The 15606-nt window shown below is 45.2% G+C and overlaps 1 protein-coding gene across 1 annotated transcript in view; it reads left to right on the forward strand.

The window, feature by feature from the left end:
- Nucleotides 1-15606, forward strand: part of LOC138285031 (otoancorin-like) — a 489250-nt gene that overhangs the window by 50683 nt on the left and 422961 nt on the right. The window contains exon 3 of the mRNA XM_069224460.1: nucleotides 13707-13800. Coding sequence (XP_069080561.1) covers nucleotides 13731-13800 — 70 coding nt within the window. The 5' untranslated portion in view covers nucleotides 13707-13730. The remainder of the gene's footprint in view (nucleotides 1-13706; nucleotides 13801-15606) is intronic.

Here is a 15606-nt window from a genome sequence, read left to right on the forward strand (position 1 = left end):
TTGGTGGTGCATGCAGGGCTTGTCTTTGGGATGGGTGGGATGTGATGGTGGGGTGTGTGGGAGGTGGTGGAGTGATGGGAGTGAGGGTGAGGGTGGAGGTATGTGATGGAATGCAGGTGGGGGGTGATAGTAGTATAGACTTGGCTTACCAGAGTCCAGTCCTCCTCCTACTCCGGCCAGGCCCTCAGGATGCACGATTGCCAAGACTTGCTCCTCCCATGTTTTTAGATGTGGGAGAGGAGGTGGGGGTCCACTGCCAGTCCTCTGTATAGCGAGCTGGTGCCTTGCTGCTATGGAACATACCTTCCCCCATAGGTCATTCCACCTCTTCCTGATGTCGTCCCTTGTTCTGGGGTGCTGTCCGACAGCGTTGACCCTGTCCATGATCCTCCGCCATAGCGTTCCAAATAGCTGAGGCTCTACCCTGATGATTTCCTCCACCAGGACCCTTAGCTCCTCCTCTGAGAATCTGGGGTGTCTTTGTGGTGCCATGGGTGTTGTGTTAGGTGTGTAGGTGAGGGTGTGTAGGGTGATGTGTTGGGGTGTGTGATGTGGGGTGCGTGGGTGGTGTATAGGTGTAGGTGGTGTGTGGCTCTGGTTTTGTCTGTAGTTTTGGTGGCTGTCTTGTGCCAATGGTTTGTATTCATAAGGGGTTGTGGGTAATGTGGGTGTGTGTTTTATAGTGGTGTAGTGTGTGTATAGGTGTCAGGTGTATGTTATTCAAATTGACCAATGTGGTGTTGTTTTGTATATGTGTCTGTATTTTGAGCATTGTGGTATGTACCGCCAATGGTTTACCACCACTCAATGTCTGCCGTGGTGATTTGTGGGTCATAATATGATGGGCGTAGTTCTGTTGCCGTAACGGTGTGGGTTTTGATATTGCCAGTTTATCACTGACCTTTAGTGTGGCGGACTTCTGTCTGTGGCTGAATAGTGACGGATTAGTGTGTGTGTGTGTCACAATATCGTGAACGAATATCCGCTGTGGCAGTCAGCATGGTGGTAATTGAGATTTACCGCCAATGTCATAATGAGGGCCTAAGTGAGTGTGCCTGCAATGGTACTTTATATGGAGGACCATGGTTTCCATTTGGGGAAGCTTAGGCCGGCCTGAGGAAGATTGAGGAGTACAGAAATTCTCCCTGATTGATTTGTGTATTGCTGCATTCCTGTGAGCTGGATGGGAGACACAAGAGGAAAGGAACCTCCCTTTACACTGAAAAAAGTTGCAGTTTGATTCAGTGATAGATCACAAGGAAGGGGCTTAGACACATCTCAGAAAAGGAGATAGGTCCTATATGGGAATTATAAAGAGTAGGGATGGAAGCCTGGGATTAACCTTTTGGTAAACCTATCACCATGGCTGACATCTAGGTGTGAATTCTAATCACTCCCATAAATTGTGTTCTGGGGCAATCAGCTTCAGAGTCATGTCTGCTGTGACAGATATCCTTTCATGAGGAAGGAAGAAAAAGAGAAGTGAACATTTCAAAAGAAGCAGAGCCCTAACATGAAACTTCAGAGACTCAGACCCTGAATCTCATTTTGGTGTCTGGAAATGGACTATAAGAAGGGAAGTTTCAGACTCTAAACTTTGTCATCTGTGTGTGAAGGGGAAGCTCCTTAACACTTTTATATGTGACATGGAATGGGGGCCGAGGCCTGCTAATCTCCCTGCTGAGCGAGGGGTCATCGCCCAGGGAAAACCAAGATCACCTGCCCTGAAGCCTAGAGCAACAGCACCTGCCTGCATGCCTAAAAAAGTGTACCCTGTGAGGAAGAGGAGACTATTGGAGGGAGCGAAGACTAGTGGGGAGCCCTACAGAGCGGACTACCTGAACGAGGTGTGAGAACAGCTGTGCACTGCCCTAGTCGTTGCCTGTGTGCAGGAACAGTCCGGGTGACCCCTGTATTCCAGGAGCAGGCACTAGATCTAAGCTGTGTGAGAAGCTCAGTGTGGGAAGCGTTGGCCTGCAGCGCTGTGCCACTGTGACCCGGTATGCCAGAGGGTGCCACCATTGAACTTACGACAAGAGGATTACAGCTGTGACTGGCTGGTCCATTCCGCCAACTGCCCTGGCTGATTCTGCAAGAATCGCAAGGAAGCCTCTGAAGATGCTGCACCCTTGATGGTACTTCATTTGGGAGCCAACGACCCCCCCCAAAACACACACACACTTTTAGAAGAAGATTGATTTCCTCTTGTTGGCTGAGCTGGACCAGCTCTGATGTGTGGATGTGCTGGCTGCGGTGCTTGGAGGAGAGAACCGGAGCCGGCGCTTGCAGGGTTCTGCTACATGAACTGTGTGTGGCCACTACTGAACACTTTCATACCACCAGAGCGGGTAAGACCTGTATTGGACCTGTGGAGCCCCTGGGGACTTGCTGCTAATGGTAGTTGTGTTACCATAGATACCTTTGACTAATAGCCAAGAAGTCAAAATGGGCTCTTGCCTATAGCCTACTAGCCTATTGCATGCAGCCATCAGTGAATGAGGAATAACCCCAAACATGTTACAAGGTAGAGGGTGGGACAGGGATTTGCCTGAAAACTACTAGAGCCCTGACCTCAAGGGGAGTGTGTTACTGCATATGAGTATCATTATTCCTTTGCATGTGTAGCATTAGAAGTAAAATACTTCTTTTTCTTATAAAAGTAAGTATTGGACTGGACATTGATTTATTGTTCTCACTGTGTGCCATTTGAGTTATGTTCACTTACCGGTATCTAAAATTCCCCTCTCAGGGAGCCTTTGACTCATCCACAGCTATCACTGAAAGTCAAGTGCAAAAGGGGTACGTGTCCAAGTTCCATAGTAGGTTGAGCCCTAGAATATTCAGAAGTAAAAGGCCTCAACCACCACAGTTGGGCTCAGTAGCTCTTGCGTGCCCTGTGGCCCTTTCAAAGTGATTCTGAAAAGCATCTTGCCACTGACAGATTGGCTATTTATATCAGTCTGCCACAAGGGGTTATATCAAATATTAGTACATTACAGTGTTGGGACCTCCACTGAAGACAACAAAGTGGCTCAGGGACAATAATAGCTGAAACATGCCTACTGTTCTAAGATACAAATGCACCTTTGTTTCCTTTTTATTTTGGAACATTCTACCCTCAGAGGGTGGAATGTCCTAATAACTTTATAGCCCTTCTGCCTTTGGCTATACTGATTGGTAAAGGTCCTCTCCCTTGCCTGCAGTTTGGGTTGGTAACCCGGAAGGGGTGCCTTCACCAACAGTTGGAGCCCTTGGAAACAAGGTATAAATAGGCTCCAGGATAGTTCTACAGGAAATGCACATGCCTGTTTGAGTCAGCCGATGGACAGGTCCAGTATGGCTCCTCAAGTCAGCTGCTACAGAACCAGCCCAGGGCTAGGGACCTGTATTAGTCAGAAGGCCAGTGAGAGGGTAGAAGAAAATCAGTGTAAGAGCTGTAGGGAGCAAATAGTTCAACCACAATGACATTCACTTTGTAGCACAACAGCTCCTGTGATTTGGCACACCAATCACAGAGATCACAATCATTAGCTTATCTAATATCCATTACTTTTAAACCACTATTAAGCAGAGCTACAGTACTTCACCAGCAGTTCTGGAAGGTGCTACTATTTTTACCAGAGCTCATTGCATGACTCCAATAGCTAACCAACACTTTTAATTAGGGCTGCATATTTCCACATTCCTCAGCAGGGGTTGAAACAATGTATTGACACTTCCACGTAGAACTGCAACTCTTTAGAGCAGTTGTTTGCACATCTATGCTACTCTACAGTATTACTCAGGAAAGCTGCTGTTCTAGGTCTGTGCTTCTCAGCAAGTTGGCATTACCTTTATAAAGAATATGGGCCTTATTTGGAGTTTGATTGGGGTTACTCCATTACAAACATGGCGGATGTACCATTCACCATAATACAGGTGTGTTGTAGCCTGTGGTACTTGTAATACAGTGGACAGGATGTCACACAAGTTTTGATTAAGTATCCGATCAGCCTACCTCTAAGTAAGGCCATATGTCTCTGAAGAAGTTTTAGAACATTCCTTCAGTTGCATCTTTAACTTTCTTCTGAGATAATATTATCACTGTACACATCTTCGCGTCTAGCAAAAGAAAGAGGCAAAGGGTGTCTTTACATAAAAAATGAATGAGGGTGAAATGTAAATTTTGCAACCAAATTTTTGGGGAGTTTACAAATACTGTTATCAAAGGCTGCTAAGTTATTTTAAACTTTGTAATACTTTGCTAGTGAAAATTTATGGAAAGACCATTTGTTGTCCTCTCAATTAAGCTTTGAAAAATGACAACATTTTGTGTAGCTGTAAACTTTTGTTCACCAAGTTTCCAAACGACATATGTCTCAGTTATGGGAACCCCTAATAACCAAAAAAAGTGCTTGTTCAAAAAAGTTAACCTCTTTTATGACTGAATGACAACTGTAAACATGGAAGTACAGTGTGATACATGCCCGATCTGAACAAGTGCTGCGGCCTACAAAGCTGCTCGTTTAATCCTTTATTGCTGCTTCTAGCCTAGATGCGTCTCAATGGTTCATTCTGGAGCGCTTTTCAAGTTACCCTCGGCACTTGGCAAGTAAGAATTGCCTTAATTTTTTTTCACATATGTTGACTATACATAAATTGATTTTTTGTGTTCAACAACTTTTTTTTAGCTAAAACTTTCCTGGAGGATGGTCTCCCGTACTCAGGACATCAGAGACCGAAACGCTGGTGCTGCTTCCCCTTCTTCTCTCGAAAGTGTTTTGCCGATTTACGTAATTTAACCATTGGCTTCACCTAAAGGACTGATTTCCTCAGCAAGAGGGGAGTAATCATACATTGCCTCATGATCTATGATTGCGCTAATTAACTTTGTTCACACAGGTTCGATGTGTGATTGTTTCGCATAGTATGTACCGTATGTTCCCTTTTGCACCATTATTAGAATATATATTGCTGGTTGCTTTTTCTGTTTTATTAATCTTATGCGCCAAACTAAACGTTCTCAAACCTTAAAAGTCCTCCACGCGATATTGTGCAGGGTTTTTGAAGAGGACACGCCCTTGGGCTCGCGCTCCCTACAGTCATTCCCGTGAGAATGTCCCCACTCCTCTCGTCCCCCCACTCCCCACCAGTAGCCTAAAACTCAAAGATACGAGCCTGAACAGCAATGTCTACGCTGTTAGTAGAGCGGTTGTTCAGACTTGCAGTGGGTTGGTCACATTCCGCAGCGCTTTGAGTATATTTTGACTGCTTCGCAAGAGAATAGAGCCATGGTTGGGCCTTGTCACGAAACTGAAAACGGTGGGATACTTCTTACGCAACATCTGTGCATTGATTCAATCGTCCTGCCCTCAGTGTTCATGGTAGATTCTCTAATGGAGCACTGCATTAAAAAAAGTGTGCCTTCCAAAGCATAAGAGCCAACCTCCGATCTTGTTTGCTATATTGAAATTAGATTTCGATCCTGGTGTTATATCATTGAGATCTGGAGGTGCTTTCGCTCGAGACATAGGAAGTGTGCTCTCTAGACCTTCCTATGTTCCTGAAAGAAAACAATTCAAGGCTCCAGACTGCATCATTCCAGCCCGTCCATTTTATGATAGGGATTTAGAAACAACAACTACACATTGGGGCAGATTTAAGAGCTTCTAGCGCCACATTAGCAACATTTTTTTAACGCTAATGTAGCCCAACGAGGCCGAAATTGCAGCGCCAAATTAACAAAGTGGCGCAATGCTGGCATTGTGCTACTTTGTAACCCCTTGTGCCACATTATACCTGCGCCAAGCATAATGTATACAAGGGGGGCATTCCCCCATTAGGAGGGGCCAAAAAATGGCGCAAAAACTTTAAGAGATTTCTTTGCTTCATTTATTTTGTCACTTTTAACACCTACTCAAAGCAGGCGTTAAAAGGAGGCATACCAATGGTTACAATGGGCCCAATTGGCTTTGCAGCATTAGCGTCAAAATGTTTGATGTTTAATGCAAATCCTGCAAAGCTTCGAAGTAGCGTGAAAAATGTTGGCACCAATTCCCTAACTACTGCCATGGTGCCCCGTATCTTAGATATGGCGCACACATGGTGGCACTAAGGGGGCTCTATTGGGCTCAAGAAAAGTGCTGCTGACTGGATGCAGCACTACTTTTCTTAAATCTGGGCGATTGTGTTTAAATGTTGCGTTTGTTAGGCCGATCTGCATGGCAACTTAGAGCAGTCTTATTCAAAGCAGTCTTTCTGTTAAAGCCCTGCTAGCAGTGCTTAATTTGTAAATAAAAATGTGTCGGTGCCCAAAGCTGTCCTCTGAAACACGCAGCTGCTGCATTTAAATCTGGAACACAGAATACTGAAGCTGCATAATCCTAATGCCATCTCGGGCCTCTTTAATCCATTTAGAGCCACTCCCTGCCCCCTCAGCTCACTCTTGCAGCTTTCTGCTTTCTCTTTTTGTCACGCTTGTCTTTCTAAGCTCCGTCTTTCCCATATGTGTCTTTTGCTAGCAGTAAATGCATGATGGAGAAAACAAAGTGTTGGTCCTCAAAAATAAGCGGTAATCCTCACCGGAAACCACTGCCTCAAATTATACAATGCATGGCAGGTTTTGTACTGGAGTATTTGTCTAGCACTTCTTACCCTGATGAGTATATGAAACGCTCAGATTCTCATAGGCTCCCAAGCACCCTTTATGAGGTTGTCGTTGCAAGGACTCTTGGATATTCTGAGGACGTTTATGAGATGTGTTTCTTGTGGTTCCTGAGGTTGTACGATGCATTTCGAGCAGGGTGTGGCATGGGTCGTTGTGCAAAGTCATGAAATGATGTAGTAAATGAGAGAGGATAGGTGAAGCAGCACTTACCAGATTTCTGAATGTATACATCATAGTCTGCATTGTGTATTTACATTGTAGAGAAAAGCTTTATTCTATAATTCTTTCTGGTGTTGGAAATGAGTTTTACTCGGAATGTGTGGCGTATTTTACCCCAGATTCTTTGATCTTTTTTAAACTGATGAATAAGTTTGTGTTGTATCCTATAACAGTCCCTGAATCACATACATTGGTTTGTAGGCAAAATATATACAAAGGATTTAAGGTTTTAATAAAAAATAACTCCAACTGCCTAAAAAGGAGTTCACAAAATAGAAGGCAGTACAAGAAAGAATAATGCTTGCAAAACAATACAAAATACTGTGCATTGGATGCGTTTTGTTGGGAAATTCTGGCAAAAATACCTTTTGAAAAAAAGGTGAATATCCTCTAGTTGGAAAGTGCAATATACAACTCTTCAACTGCACTGCAGTGGTGATCTAAAGCATGTTGTATTTCATTCAACAATAACTTTGAGTGCTTAATTTGAGCTGTGGTTTCCGGTGTTCAGCACAGACACTGATTTTTCAACACTGGAACTTGCAACAATCTGCCACATGGTGGTGCTGTTTGTTTGCTTGCAAGATGAACACAACAATAGTTGTTTATTGGTTCAATATGCATTAAAAGTGACAAATACCTAGGGGCATATTTATACTCTGTTTGCGCCGAATGTGCGTCAAAATTTTTGACGCACAATCGGCGCAAACCCTGCCCCATATTTATACTCTGACGTCTGACCCCGCGGGCATCAAAATTGCACCATGTGCGTCATTTTTTGGAAGGGGGAACCAGCCTTGCGTTAATTATATGCAAGGTAGTCGTTCCCTTCCAAAAAATGACTTTAAGGCCTGTGCCCCTTATTTATACTCTGATGTCATTTTGACGCACAGGAGGGGGTGGGCCTTGAAAAACGGCGCACAGCCTGATGTGCGCCGTTTTTTAACGCCTGGGTCAGGGCAGGCATTAAGGGACCTGTGGGCTCGGAAGGAGCCCAGAGGTGCCCTCCCCCGCCCCCAGGGACACCCCCTACCACCCTTGCCCACCCCAGGAGGACACCCAAGGATGGAGGGACCCATCCCAGGGAAGTAAAGGTAAGTTCAGGTAAGTATTTTTTTCCGATTTTTTTTGTGGCATAGGGGGGCTGATTTGGGCCCCCCTACATGCCACTATGGCCATTGGGAAAGGGGGCATGACTCCTGTCTTTGCTAAGACAGGAGTCATGTCAATGGAGGTTGGGCGTAAAAAAAATGGCACAAATCCGGTTTGAGGCCTGAATTTTGCCTCAGACCTGACGTGCACCATTTTTTGACGCACCTCCCCCATTTTCCCATACGCCGGCGCTGCCTGGTGTGAGTCATTTGTTTTGGCCCACACCAGTCCGCAGCGCCGGCTAACGTCATTCCATTAATAAGGCGCCCGCATGGCGCGTTGGAATGGCGTTAGCCGGCGGTAAAAATTTTGACGCACAACTGCAATGACTGCGCGAATAATGGCATGCTCGGGCAGGGAAATGCACTGCTCTGATTGGCTGTCAACACTTCAAACCAGGAGGTGTTAGAAGCCATTTTAGGACTCAGCTTGAGCCGAGTCCCACAAAAAAGTGAAAAAAAAAAGACAAGGGGACAGGGTAGAGTCACCCTGACCCCTTACATCTGATGGTGGGGTCCCAAAGGGACCTCCCTGTAACTAAAAAGCATTTCTTTTTCTAATTTACAGCAGAAGTTGCAGCTGATGAGCTGTAAAATGAAAGGGAAACAAAACCCGCGCTTTGTCTTTTTTAAGCCCACAGGTGAGCCAAGTCTTGGGGGCATTGTTTATTTTAGTTCTGGAGACCGCCACCTCCCTGGGGTGATGTAGAAAATATGTGCAGAGGTGCTGTGGGCCCCCCCATGCTCTGGGGACCACCACCCCCCCAGGGCTTTATTTGAATTGTGTGTGGGAGAGGAATCAGCCTCTCTCACAGCCCTGGGGACTGCCACTTCCCCGAGGCTATCTTGAAATTGTGAACAGGGGCTGCCAGGACATTGTAGCTTTTGGGTGCAGGGGGTAGCACTGGGCTATCTTGAAATTGTGTGCGCAGGGGGCCCACATCCCCTACCCGTAGCCTCGAGGACCACCACCTCCTTGGGGCTATCTTTAAATTGTGTGAGGGGTGGCTACACGACCCCCGCAGCTCTGGGAACTGCCTTTTCAAAACATCACCAAGTTTTGGGTCCCCTGTCCTTTTTTTCTTTTTACTTTGCACCCCACTTAACTAATCACCAAAAACTTTACATTGTCAGCTTATGTAGAAAAAAGAATACATCGCCAAAGGTTTGTGGAGACTCATCAAATGGTGACAAAGTTATTAGCAAGAAACATCAGAGGAATTCCTATCTCTTGAAAGAGTGGCTACCCCCACTCTGTAAAATATTTATATCGTTTTTGTATAATGCAAAGCTAGCCAAAATACAGCAGGGCTCTGTCCAGGACCAGATGGGGAAAGATAGGTCTGAGAATTGTGGTGGACTGTTGCATCATAATGATGTAGCTTTCTTTAAAGAGGGGCTTCATAAGCTGGTTTCCAACACTGGAGCAAGGTTGGGGCTGTTCTGATGGATAAAAGGAAACAGTTCCACAACCTGGGTACATACATTTAGAAAGGCTGTTGCATTGTTTTTTTATCATTTTTTCACTTCCTTGTCTCAGCTTTGATAGTGTCCTGGAGGTGTATGAGCTGAGAACCACCAACGGTGATAAGTTTGTCTGCCATATAGGCGGAGTGCCAGTCTGATTTAGAAGATGATGTGGGTTGTCAAGCGGAGTAGGGCATGATCCATCAGGGTGAAGGTGATGTGGTCATATTTTTTTGGGCCCTTGATGATGCACTCTGATGATGCATGCTGAGGCAAATAGGATGATCTTACGAAAAGGTCAGTGTGGAGCCCTGGAGATTGTGAACCAGGGCATTGACATTATCCAAATACAATAGAATGAACAGCGGTTCAGCAGTCGTATTCTGGGGAAAGGATTTCATATCATTTCACTTCTTTTAGTAGAGAGTTCGTACAAGGCCTTTTTTGTTTGCTATGAAATGTGCTCTTTGAAGGTGAGGTCAGTGTCCAGGGTGAATCTGAGTGACTGGGCATTTGAAGAAAGATTCAATCAATCCAACAGGATTTACAGAGCACAGCTAATCACCTGCAAGGGTATCTAGGCGCTGAGAACATACTTGCTAAGGGGTTCAGTTGAACAGCCAGCTCTTGAGTCCTTTCCTGAATTCCAGAAGAAAGGATGAGTTATGTAGGTGAAGGGGAGGACATTCAAGGATTTCACTGCAAGGTAGGAGAAGGGAAATCCTCCACTGTTGCTTTGGTGGATGCGGGGTGTGTGAGGGAGAGGGAAGTGGAGAGCAGGCATCTGGAGGGTTAGTGAAAGTTCAAGCAGTGGTTTATGTATGCTGGTCCTTGATTGTGAAAAGCCTTGTAGGTGTGGATCAGCATCTTAAATTGACATCTCTTCCGAATGGGGAGTCAGTGGAGCTTCTTGGAGTGGGGAGTGGTGTGGGTATGTTTGGGAAGGTCAAGGATGAGTCTGGCCATTGAATTCTTTATGATCTGTAGTTTCTTCAGGAAGTGTGTGGTAATTCATATGTAGAGTGTGTTGCCGTACTCCAGCCGGCTGGATTTGAATCTGTTCTGATTCTTATGCCTAAGCCAGGGCAAGACTGTTTGCTGCTTGTTGTCCTTGGCACAGAGTATGAATTATTTTGTGGTATGGTTGAGCTTCGAGTGGTGCTGGACATTCTGGAATCCTGATGCTGTTATCAGTGCAGACAGTGCTAAGGGGCTCCAGGGGACTCCAAAGATGACACAGATCTTCTGGAAACTAGAGGTGCTGATGCAGGTGAACTGATGTCAGATGGCTAAGGAAAAAATCACAGAAGAGTGTTGTCTTTCAATATTATTTGAGACTTCAGGATTTTGACGAGGGTGGGAGGATCAAGTATGTCAAAAGTGGCAGCGAGGTCATGGAATATCAAGAGGCAACGGTCACCTATGTTTGTGGCCAGGTGGGCGTAGTCTATGATTGTAATGTGGCAATCTTTGTGCAGCAGCTTGATGTGAAGTGGAAATGTCAGTCATGTAATGGCAGTCATGTAGAAAATTGTGGTGGCTGATGTCCTCTTTGGAGTTATGTGCACACTGCTATGTCAATGGGTAGTGGTTTTGTTTCTAAACTTCTGAGTAAAGGTAGAATTATCACAGCAACATGTGTTTCATCCCATTTAAAGGCTGTGGTAAAGAGTTCATCTTGCGCTGAAGAAGACCAACGGAGATAAGGGCTGTGCACCTTGTCATACTACAAAGTCAGTAACGTATCTGTATCAAACAATAACGTTCAAGTAGCTGGTCACTTCTGGGTCTATGTGAAATGATGCAGAAGCACAAATGTGGTGTTGTGTTTTCAGGAGGGGCAACTGCACAGTGGCTGGTTTGACAGTGACTTCCTGGGTCATGGAAACTGCAGTCAGGAGGAGTCAAGTTGCGGCCTGAAGTACTGTGGTGCTGGTAGAGCAGCGACATCCATGGGTAGAAGGATGTATGTAGCGCGCATGTGAGGTATGGCGTCCTGGGTCAGAAGAGGCTGTAGGTCCTCTGGATGTGGTCTGTACAGCTGTCAACAGAACTCATCCAGACTTAGGGCCTCATATCGGATTCTGCACTATTTTGAAAAAGCTCCAGGCCTGCGAGTCATGTAAGGAGCGCAACACGTATTCTCTGTCAAAACTGCTGTTATTCAGTTTAAGATGAAAACTTATAGGAACAAAACGGAAAATAAATTGTGTTAAGAAAATCATAAGTGTGGAATTTATAACCTTTGGAAATTCTTTTACTTTATGTTATCGTTAATTAGGAATTACACTGTGTAGTTATCGTTCCCTTATTCCTGTCTGCATGTATGTGAGTAAGGGGCCCTACCCATGGCACGTGAAATGCACTTGCAAACTACTAATCGGACTGTTTTAGTTAAACAGATTTCGGCTGCAGAGTGGGATATAAAGACGTTACTGATCCTACTTGGTCTGTGCAATTTAATGTGAAATACCAATGTAAGACAAGTTGTAATGATGTGATCTCGTTAGAGGCCTGTCCACATTCTTAACGTATTCCAAAACATATTCCTACTAACTACTATTCTACGAGGAGCATCCAAGCACAATAATTTGGCCAAAGAAGACAACTAACAACTCTGCTGATAGCTTTTGGGATGTCAGCAAAGACACAAAAAGGATGATGAGATACAAACAGGACAATTAAACGAGTCACCAGTCTTACAGCAGGACTACCCCCTCATAACTGGGTGAGTGAAGCTAAAGGGATCATGTCCAGAGGAACTATACTGCAATGTGCTTTTTGCCATCCGGTGTACTATGACAGTATTCAAAGGCACATATTTGAACCTCAATAAATACTTCTTTATTCTATCTATGGCTGGGTTGGTCTTCTTTATCAAATTAACCCAGTTCAAATAAGTAGATATTGTAACGCTTTAGGTCTCTTGCTTGATCTGCTTAGATAACTTGCTGCTTTGCTAATCTCAAGTATAGTGTCTGAATGAGGTTATATTTAATTGGGTCATTGCAAAGACACCAATTAATCATCCACGTCTGTTGAGCCGCAACTCCTATAAAATTACAATCCTTACGACCCCTTTATTTCTCATCTCTCTGAAATTGCTGGCGCGAGAAGCTTTAGAGAGGAGAGTTTGTGAGGACTTTTTGCTGCATTGCCAAATCAGACGGGCACGTGGAGTAGAGTCGCAAAAGTCGCAATGACGATCTTCCCTTTCATCACAAGTCTGCATAATTAGATCCGTGTACAGTTTGTACTATAGAGGCCTACGTGAACAACGATATAGAATCTGTCTCATGAAGTATCCGGAGTGTGGGAACTTCCCTAGGCATATTTTACACAGCAGGCGGGCCTGTCTCATCCCTCAATTATGGCAACAAAGCAAAAAAAACAACAACAAAAAACTCAGATGAATACTCTATGACATTCAACTTGAAAACTTATGGTATTCTGTAAGACATGTAAGGATAGACACCTGTGGTTAAGCAAATGTGCACTGTCAACCGACCAGACCTCAATATCGTTTCTTATATTAGCCTCTCCATATGTGTCACAACTTCGATCACTGAAGGTACAATTGTAGTGTTGTGATAAGCAGAAATTATTAGGATGTTTTGTTTAAAAAATGGCAGAAAAGTTTAAACGCCATGCACTGGTTGACCCTTGATAACGTCACTGAGTTGACCCATTGTCCCATCTTAAATTCCTCAACAGCCATCTACCAGGTGTTGCGAGGCAAGGCCAGAAATGGAAACTACAGTAACGAAAGAGCTCTTTCAGAGCGCTGTTTCCTTTCTGTTCCTGTCAATGCCTCCTGAAATCCTGAAACCAGAGGTAGCAAGGACTGTGCTAGTGGTATAAAGGACAGGCCGGGGGTAGCAGCTTCACCCCAAGGCTAGCCCTAATTGACACTCTTTGAAATGATATCCGTGCCAGAGTGAGTGGAAAGGATCGTTAGAGTTCGGAGAATTAATAAACACTACCTGTCTCTTCTGGGGAGTAAGGGCAGAAGGCAGTGACTTACTTGCGCGGTGCTATTTTCAGCAAAAACGACCTCTGAGAAATTCTGACCTGGGGGAGCCTATAATGCAGACAGAGTGGGTGGCATTTAGAGTGTTTTGATGTGGAAATAAGAGAAACTCTACTAGAAGCAGTTTATCCATATGTGGAAAAGCAAAATGTGATTGATATCAGCCAACGCCATCTTGTATTCTTGCTTGCAGACACTCCTCCGAGAGAAAGGCGTCATGGGAAGGTCTGGTAGAATTCTCGTTCTAGCTGGTCTACTCTGCTGCTGCTGGCTGTACTCCACGGAAGGTAAGAGATTGAACAATAACCCAAACTTACTGCACTATGCCTAATTACAGTAACCCTTTACATTATATTACCCATGGTCCTTAGACACTCGCTTGTCTCTTCCTGGTGATGGTAGCTCTGCCTTTTTACACCTCAGTACCATTAATTCAGTGCACTCCACTTGGGTTCAGGTATTCATCCTCACTTTACACTGCATAAAAACACTTGTCATTTTGGGTGGCACAGTCACCCTCCCTCACTGTAGTCTGACTAATCCCAGTAACCATTCCTCACTCAACTCTGCATGCCTGCTTACGCCCATTCCTCAGTTACACAGTATGTAGGCATAGGAACCGTTCCTCGCTCATATCTCCCTGGTGCTTACAACCACTGTGACTGAGTCCAGAATTTCTTCCTTTCTAGACTGTAATAATTCTTCCTCAATCCACTCTTCGAGGTACTTACAGACCTCCGCACTTTATCCATGGTGGGTGCCTGTTGCTGCACTGCACGTGCCAGAAAAATCAATTTACTTTTATATTACTGTGACAAACCCTGTCTACTGCACTGTATTGAGGTTCTGATATACTCGCTTAATGCACTATCTTTGGCCCTCATACATCTTCTTCCCTACATTTACCCACTACTTCCGATTACCATTCCCCAATGCTCTTTTTCAGGGAGTGAGTAACCTCTGTCCCACTGCATTCTGCCTAGGTCATTGTTACTGTTCATCACTGCACCCTTCTAAGTCTAGTAAAGCTTGTGTACTGCACTGGCCACGGGGTCATGGTAAACCTCTCACACTGTACTCAGCTCCATATTTACTGTTCTAGGCTTGGTACCAATATCCTTTCCTCACTGTACTCTCCCTGGTACTAATAACCCCATACGCTTGCTGTGTCTGGGTCCTCATAACCATTCTCACCTGCACTCTCCAACCCACATGTTCCACGAGGTTAGTCATCTTTTCTCACAGCACTCGGCCTGAGAGCTGATCACTGTTCCTCACTGCACTGCCTAAGTCCAGTAGTCTCTCATCCCTGCCCTCTGAGTCCTGTGACCACTCCGGAGTCCTCATAAGTGTTTCTCCCTGCTCTTCATATGTGCCTTATTGAACCCAGCTTGCTAGACAGATGTTCAAATACGCAATCCTTAGGAGCTCTTCTGGGGGCTGGTACCGTTCTCCTGCATTCCATCTTGGTCCAGGACCTTTCCTGGGTGCACTCCCTATGGGTCCAGTATCCTTCTTCACCGTCCTTCCCATGGGTCCAGTATCCTTCTTCACCGTCCTTCCCATGGGTCAAGTCCCCTTCTTCACTGTCCTTCCCATGGGTCCAATCCCCTCCTTCACTGTCCTTCCCATGGGTCCAGTATCCTTCTTCACCGTCCTTCCCATGGGTCCCGTCCCCTTCTTCTCTCCATTTCCATAGTCTCTTCCATTGCCCTGAGCCCAGTGTGGTTCCTCACTTCGCTCTTCATGGCCTACCTCCATGACTGTCCCAGGGTCCTGTGACTTCCCCACTACACTCGGTGTTTCCAGTACTCTACACTGTTGCAAAGTCAAGTGCTCTTTCTCCGCTGGCTCTCCACAATTTCAGTGACCTCTCTGACTGTCCTTGGTTCCTGTGCCTCTCTCACGGCTCTTTCCTTGGGTTCAGTACTGTTAACTTCTGTGATCTCTGGTGAACTTACTCCTCTCCTCCTCGGTTCAGCAGCCCTAAGTCCCAGCACTCAATGACCCTTCTTTACTGAAGTGTGCCTGCTTTCCCTAACTCAGCCTGTGGCTGAGTTCTCAAAAGCATTCATCTCTGCATTGTCTTGTTT

The sequence above is a fragment of the Pleurodeles waltl genome, chromosome 3_1, assembly GCF_031143425.1.
Source record: "Pleurodeles waltl isolate 20211129_DDA chromosome 3_1, aPleWal1.hap1.20221129, whole genome shotgun sequence".
In the NCBI taxonomy this organism is placed as follows: domain Eukaryota; kingdom Metazoa; phylum Chordata; class Amphibia; order Caudata; family Salamandridae; genus Pleurodeles; species Pleurodeles waltl.